The sequence below is a fragment of the Varroa destructor genome, unplaced genomic scaffold (assembly GCF_002443255.2).
Source record: "Varroa destructor unplaced genomic scaffold, Vdes_3.0 BEIS01000007.1, whole genome shotgun sequence".
NCBI lineage: Eukaryota > Metazoa > Arthropoda > Arachnida > Mesostigmata > Varroidae > Varroa > Varroa destructor.
This window is the reverse complement of record NW_019211460.1, coordinates 21,578,551-21,586,490: the sequence shown is the minus strand read 5'-3', so window position 1 is coordinate 21,586,490 and position 7,940 is coordinate 21,578,551. Positions and strand designations below refer to the sequence as shown.

Here is a 7,940-nt window from a genome sequence, read left to right as displayed (position 1 = left end):
AATTAAAAGTTTATGGACCGGTTCCTCATCGTAAAAAGTACCATTCATAGGGCTGCCAAACAGATGATTCGATATTGCTGACGAGGCGTCCAGTGCGCTAGGCCCTTGTTGTGATCAGTAAATGTCCACTTCTGTCAGACAGCTCCACGTTCTGACGGCGTTTCTCTGCTGCGCCCCTTTCGTATTCAGTCGCTTTTCTGTGTCTCTTGCAATAATCCCAAAAAAAAATCAAATGTAATCTCTGCTGTAGTTTTTCTGTCTATCATTACTGTCATCGTGAGCCATTATTGATACTGCGGTGATTGAGGGTACTCCGCGGCTGTCTGTGCGCAGGAGAGGGGTGTTTGGTGACCACCTTGCCACGGAGCGTCTTGCTGTCATATCACAACGAATCCGGGCTGCCCGCAAACAAAAGCCAACGGTCAGGTTGATAACTTGTCTGACAACTTCTCAAGCAGTTGTGCTCTGTAGTTTGCTTAGTGATAGAAGCACGTTTGATCCGCTGGAGCGGTGGATGTGGTTATTTTTTTTAATTGTATGAAATTCTAGTTGGAGGAAGAAAAAACAAAACACTGTATCAATATGATGAAGTCGCTTTTGCTGAGTGTCCTGGTGGCAATAACGGGTGCTGCTTGTACTGAACGTAAGTGATTAAGGCGTAAAACATTATGGAAATCAATGCTGAGAGTACGTTTTGAGGTTTTAAGAGAGATGTTTTGGTTGGACTCTCCGGGCGTTTGTTGTCTGTCAAGACTATCTCTCCTTGTAGTGACTGGGCTAAATGGTAACACCACATAAAGATAACTGTGGTTTGATTCTTTATTTCAGTAGTGGTTTCTATTGTTATTAAATGGCGAGTCTTTTCTCTTGAGGTGCTCTGATTCGGATGAAGTGCTTTCCGTGTACTGACGAATATCAGACACATCTACAGAACTCGTTATATGCGAAAAGGTTTGGCTGTTTACCACTGAAATGTTATTGCTACTTAAATTGGAAGGAATTAAAATCGACACGAGGCACGTATCTGTAGGCGGACACTTGTAGACGTAGCTGCGATTTGTAAGCTTGTGTACAGTAAAAAAAAAAAAGTTTATTTTTTTTTACAAGTAATGTAAATTTTTAAGGGAAAGAGTATTTTAAAATGTGCACTGTCACTACTATGGCATTGGTGGTGGAATTGTAGGGATTTCGACTACAGATAATTAGTTTAAAGGCTCATATTCATCTATACACATGTATTTGTAAAATACAGAAATCCACTAGGCGTTTTATCTTAACATCTTTATCACTTGTATCTTTGGCCAACAGACTCGGAAGTAAGAATCGCAACTTCCGCATAGTAGTAGATTGTTAGGCAAAATTATCACATACACAAAACGTTTTCGTGATTTCGTATTAGACTTTTTTTCTTAGCGAATTTCCAAACATAATTCCTACATAGGAGAAACTCGAGGGCGTAGCTAGTAGTCAAATTGCAAGGCAAAGTTCCTATATATGAAAAGGATGTTGGAACTAGCAAGCTCTAACATCCTTTTTATTTTCTTCCTCTGGAGGAGTCAATATACTGCGCTATTGGTTAAAAAGCTTTACTGAATACATTATGTGGTACTGTGAATTGCTTAACTTCTAAATCTTGCTGTGTCGGCAGTTTCTGACGAAAATTTTAAAAGGTTTAGGTGTTTCTATAGGAAAAAGCACATCGGCGTCAAGTCTAGAGAACCGACAATGTGGTTTTTATGGCAATGATATATTATATCACGACGATAGTATGCAGGTGCTCCATCCTGTCAAGTTTACCATCTTCATCAGATTCTCTCAAATGCGTCAAATAGCGGGTTCTTGCAGTAAATACGAGTAACTGATACTAAGGCACCTGTACAGTTAAGGAAAAATGGTCCAATGAATACTTTAGCTGTAATGTCGCACCATAACCCCACCGATAACATATTAATCTGTACAATCGCCAAGTGAGTGCAACTGTATGGGATATTATAGTATTTAAATATAGGTTGATCGTTCCAGACGCTGCTTTTAAACAACTGTGCGGCTTATTCACAGTTTTCGTTCGCAAGTATTTAGCGTTTAACGTCGCTGAAACTGAACTTTATTTGTAACACGTAAAAATGTTAAAAAGCTTGGAGAAAACTATCAACTTGATTGTTCATTCCTTAACAACTTCTTCAGACGGGTCGCTACAATTTTCGGGTATCCTTTTCTTTCGTTTCGGGAACGTTGTACGAGTACAGAAGCTTGTTTTTTATCTGATTAATCGTTGTCGTTCTGTACTCGTACGTCGTGAAGGTGCAATGGCTTGAAATTCCCTGCATCTATATTTTCCATGCATACATATTTCAAAATGCTATCATATTTTCAAATCCATTTTCTTCCTCCACTTATTATTTTCAGTTAATTGCCCTTCGGAGTGAAAGAACAGTCGGAAAGTTATATCCCGTTAAGCGGTCAATTTTACCCCACCATTATTACTATTATTTAAGCAACTATTTTAGAGACTTTTGTTGATTTTTGCGTTTGAACCACGCTTCCTTAGCTAGCGATTCACGGCCCTTGGCTTAAAAGACAAGAATTATTTAATGAAGTGACCAAAGGCAGTTAGGCAAATGATCATTGGACGTAAGTCCACAACGTTTCAAATCTATTCTCTATAATACGATTTTCGAGCGATCAATCATGTTAGAACGTCTGTCACGAAAAAGCGAAATGTCGATGATGATAAACATTTCTACACAGGGTGAGGCAAATGGGGTTACTAGAAATCAAAAGCAGTAGGAGTTTTATTAAAGGGTGCTGCTTCGGATGCTCCGCTGACTGTGAGCTCATAATTGCGTACAATTTACCAATATATAAACTGGCAACTTCCTTATGTGTTTGGTTCCTGATGCTTTGGATACATATATGCATTTTTACAAATTTTTTTTTAGTTCAAATCACTTACTAAACTAAATATGCACGATTATGATAGATGACCTTCTGCCATTTCGCTGTTAACAGCACTTACGTTATTATTAAATTAATTGAGAAAATTCTATAGAAACCAGAACAGATGATAATCTAATGGTGTAATATCTGAGTTATGTGGAAAATGAAGGAAAATTCACCATCCACGTTCTGTAGCGTGAAAGAAGTTTAACGTGGTCTGGCGGCAAAATCACGGTGGTTTATTAGTGCGGATCTATTATTTTTACAGTTGTAATCTCTCTAGCTGTAGAAGTCCAAATCAATCGTCGGCCGGAACTTACGTTCGATTTCATTACAGTTCTATTTAGCTTTATGCGTTCTATCGCGTATTCTAAATATCAAGTGTTTTTTTGTAGGCGGGTTTCTTAGACAGTTAAGTATTGGGTGGTGGATAGAAGTTTCGATGTTTCTCTATTGATTACTACGAGGAGCATTTTTCAGCTCGAAATTTTCGGAACGAAAGCAATGAACTATTTTTGAGGCATTTACCCCGATAAGAAGAATCTGTATTGTACGCTATACATTTTTAAATAAGTTTAGACAGCATGTGTGCACAATAAAATTGCAAATTTTTGCAAAAATTTCACTCATCTTCAACACACTCTTCCTTTTGTTAGTATAAGTAAAGGCGGTACAAAGACATCAGGCCCAGATTCTATGACACGAATACTTTTGTGTGGAACTTGTGGTCCAATGACTCGAAGCAATAAAACTGAAGCTTATATTAACGATTTGTCAAAATATGAAAGTGATGTTGCTGCACCTTACGTGATTTACTTCGAAATAATGCAGATTAAGAGGGCAGCCCAAAACGGGCAATTCGGACACGGGCACCCCATGGTCATATGATGTTTGTGAGACAACGCTTGTTTTTGTTTTCAACCCAGCATGAGTAGGCCTATGTACACTCTGAATAATTTAAGGAGAAGCCAATTGACGTCCTGTATCCTGGAAGAGTAAGTGTGAGCGAACGCTCTAATGGATTGCCTGCTAAATAAGCGGGTCAAATGATAATCACTCAGTGATGAGTCAAGTTACACCTTCCTATATTTAGGGAGGCGATTTAATCACAAATACAAGGTGACACTTCCCGTGTCTTAGTGTACCGAGCGGTTTAGTCAATAACGCGTTGTATATCCTGCGGTGGCCTAATGCTGGCCTGGGCCCTATTCGTGTTAAGGGTCAAACGAATTTGTTGTTTTATTAAAAAAAAATTCTTACTTTCTTATCCCATTTGGCACGGTAGCGGCATCGACGAGAAGCGTTGAAACAAGCACATCTCGCTTCGCCCACGTTGCTTCGTCCATAAAAAAATACAAGTATTGTGTGTCGATATCTCACTGATGCAACAACGCCCAATATGGCATATAGTAACCTACGTCGGAGCTGACGCTGCGCAATGTTTCGGTGGGGTACTAAAATGGGACCAGTTCTTCCGCGGGCAACCCTCTGGACAACTTAAGTAGTAATATTTTACGCCACCTGTGAAAAACCCTAATTTCAAAATATTACTACCTCAAGGTATATTGCAACAATATTATTAGCTAACAAATATTAGTTGTCGCAAATAAGTACCATAGTTATTCAAGTGTGGCGTTTTCATAAAGTGATTCACAAGATAAGGCATTACAAGTAAAAGAATCAACAACCGGAGTTTGAGATTAAGGTAAATTATCCTGTTAAGGGGTTGATAATAGTAATGGTAGAACAAAAAACGTGGTCTGCAAATTATTTTTCGAGAAAGAAAGGATCTCTCTCTCGGCGATCTTTACAGATTGTCTAGTCTGATCATTTTGTTAATTATTTGGTTTGATACTGAAATATTTAATATGATTTTAACAATTTATTAAACATTCACATACTGTCAGTGGTTAGTACGTAATATACTGTCTATAATACCTTGTTTGAGTTTGTGCTTAGCTAATTCAAAGAGCGCGCCCAACAAGCCGCGTGTTAAGATGAGCCCGCCAAATTCACAGCAGTAGATATAGAGAAGTAGAGAGATAAATGGACTAGTATAGCGGTTGATGTGAAATTTTGACTGTGAAATTCTGCCGTTTGAAACTAAAAAAGCAGAACCGTGCTTCATTACACATGAAACATATTAAGGTACTTTGGTAATATGATGACTGAATTTCATCCCTGGCGTTTCAGTGATCATAGGACTTTGAATACAATTCGCAATTGAAATCGAGTAATCAACAAAGGAAATATCCGAAGGACGTTCAGAAGCAGTAGGAATCATCTCATTGTGCATCATCATTTGAAAATGTTGTTTAGACACGTTTACAGTTCATTGCGTTCCTTCGAAGAGTTTGCTCGGCCATACGACAGTAAAATACTCTACAGATGCCGCCGGCTGGCTGTGTAATGGTGTTTGTACTTAGGAAGAAGAGCAATTGTAATGTTGTTGTCAGGTCAGTTCTGCCGGAACAAAAAGAAGCATGGCGAAGGCAATAGTCATACATCAAATCTACTTGTCCCTATGTGCGTAGAACAGCAAGCTTGCAGCTGCCTGCGGTAGCTTATCGATTAGTAACGTCTTATTATTATTGTTATAACTCGATTTCAATCGTATCGGTGGGACATTCGACGACGCGCTTTCGCATCTGATCACGTATTGTTTAGAATTTTGTAGCTAGGTAGTTCTAGCATATTAGAAAACGTCGGGTCACAGTCATAGACGCTTCGCGGTGACCCGGCACTGAAAAGTGTCACAGAACAGGCTCGCCTTAACTCACCTTAGAACAGATAGCGATCGCCGCTTTGGTACTCTATCGACAGACTAAGAGGTTATAATTTAAATAGTCAGTTCCGTTAATAAATATGCATGGAAGACGCACGGGCCTTTGCATGTGTCTTATATTGTTACTAATGGAGTCAATTTTTAATTCTGATAAATTACTGAAGGTTACTGTTGGTGAGATAGATATACAATTTCGGCAGAATGTGTCCAAAAGCTTCAAGTAAAAAAAAAAAGGTTACCTTTTAATGTTCTTACAATTTTTGTCTATCTTGGGTTTTGTTCCTTGTATCGTACTAGATGCACACCAAACAGGTCAACGGGCTACCTGTAAACTAATTGGGTCTGTGAAAGGTACCTTGGTCCTCGAAGAAGTTGATGGCAAACTCAAAATCGAAGGCAAACTAAGCAATATTACGCTTGGAAAGCATGCCATTCATATTCACGAATCAGGTAAGCGACGACGATATTCAAAACGCTTCCCGTAGCAGTTTTCCGCACATGGAGCCAGGTAAATCATGAATGAATAGTGGATTAATTGTTAACAATGGCCGCGCGAGTCGTCGGCAAGGGATTCGAATCTTTGTTGTCGTACAACAAATCTTACATCGAGAAAATAGACGTGTAAAATACTGTGGACGTCGTGACTCTGATAAGTGCGTGTGAGTTATGCTTATAAATCAGGTTCCCATTTTGTTTGTCCGCTTTTTTGCGGTAATATCTACACGTAACACATTTTTGCTTAGGGAACACAGGGAACAACTGCCTCGATGCTGGACCGCATTATAATCCAACCAATGTTGACCACGGGGGTCCAACCGATAAAGTGCGACACATTGGCGATTTCGGGAACTTCGATATCACGAGCGATCCTTTTTTACTATCATACGAGGATCCCGTCGCAAAGCTCCATGGTACGTTGACTAGGCACGCCGTTCAATTAGGTCACAAAATTCCAGCTTTCAAAGATGCGCTGATGAAGAATGTTGCATCAGTGCTCTAAATTGCTCACAAAACACGATGTGAGTTAAATCTCACCTATATCAAATAGGCCCGAAATCCGATTAATGTGTATGATAAATGAATTAACTAGATTCTAAAAATATTTCGTCTTTATGCCGTATACAAAGTTGACGTGTGTCTAGAATGATGAAATGTTTAGTTATATTTTTTTCTCAATAAGACTTACTGAGCAAAATTGTCATACAACATCAATTTTTTTCATTTACGTCGTCGATAACAGTAAGACTTTCGGAGTGAAGAGTGCATTGTGTAAATATCAAAGGTACGATTAGGGTGCAACGCTACGGAGTAAATCCGAAACGAAATCAGCTTCTCGCTACTGCTTAAGCTTATTAAGCAACGATATTAAATGCTATCGCTTCTGCTTCAGGGTCGTGGCCAGTTCTTGATCGGGGCATTGTTATTCATGCGAGCGAGGATGATCTCGGTAGAGGACATAATCCCGCTTCGAAAAAGAACGGAAACGCTGGAGCTCGCCTTGCCTGTTGCCCGATTACAGCAATTTAACAGCAAATTAATACGCCTATGCTGATTCGTATTTGATTTATATATACGTAAATATCTAGATATAAACAGTAGTTATTTTGCCGGAATCGATAATCAAGCTGCTTAGTGTATTTATATAGATATTATTAGACGAAAAGCCTCTGGCCAGCTACTGCTGTTAACGGTCGACCTGGTTGCCGTTATGTCCGTCGTTATAATAATAATCATTATTACGACGGACATTATTATATTACATATCTAATTATCGCGTTTTTTAGACCGTGTGTCCATCTTCCGCGTGCAGTGTTCTCAATACTGAATAGTCTTCTTATGGGAACAAGCGTGTATTGGTAGGAGTCATTTTTAATAGGTAACATCAATTGTGTGTCAAATTGCGTACGCTGAATAAAAGAGGCTATCTTGCCTTAGCCATACACTTGCTTGTCCTTTTACTTAAGTAGTGGCTCGCAGTTTTTTGTTTGAGTGCGTGTACAGCTTATTAAACTGCGCTTTTTTTACGGTTAGGACTCTATCGACCGTAACGCAAAGCGCAAAATGTACCAGTGAAATAGACTCTAATATGGAAACGCTAGATTGGGGTTCACGTGCTGTGTAACGGGGATACCGTTAACGATAACGATCTCTAACGCACTAACACTTCAAGCTCCACCGGAATTTGCAAGAAATAAGTGCCAGGTGCACCTATTTCATC

General features: G+C 39.2%; 1 protein-coding gene across 4 annotated transcripts; it reads left to right on the top strand.

The window, feature by feature from the left end:
- Positions 1-380: 380 nt before the first annotated feature.
- Positions 381-7,664, top strand: LOC111254469 (superoxide dismutase [Cu-Zn]-like). 4 transcript variants are annotated; one of them, XM_086974822.1, is made up of 4 exons: positions 381-643; positions 6,020-6,172; positions 6,475-6,633; positions 7,113-7,664. In XM_086974822.1, the coding sequence occupies exons 1-4, from the start codon at positions 583-585 to the stop codon at positions 7,247-7,249; spliced, it is 510 nt and encodes a 169-aa protein (XP_086830948.1). In that variant the 5' UTR covers positions 381-582; the 3' UTR covers positions 7,250-7,664. The 4 variants fall into 4 exon arrangements, with proteins under 4 accessions (XP_086830948.1, XP_022671081.1, XP_086830949.1 ...); XM_022815346.2 differs by having other exon boundaries at positions 385-643; positions 6,466-6,633; XM_086974823.1 differs by lacking the exon at positions 381-643 and adding an exon at positions 5,166-5,393 and having other exon boundaries at positions 6,466-6,633.
- Positions 7,665-7,940: the final 276 nt, after the last annotated feature.

Coding starts and splice junctions, on each gene's coding strand:
- LOC111254469 (XM_022815346.2), top strand. CDS start 583: ATGATGAAGTCGCTTTTGCTGAGTGTCCTGGTGGCAATAACGGGTGCT. Junction 644..6,019: donor GGGTGCTGCTTGTACTGAAC/GTAAGTGATTAA, acceptor GTATCGTACTAG/ATGCACACCAAACAGGTCAA. Junction 6,173..6,465: donor CATTCATATTCACGAATCAG/GTAAGCGACGAC, acceptor ATTTTTGCTTAG/GGAACACAGGGAACAACTGC.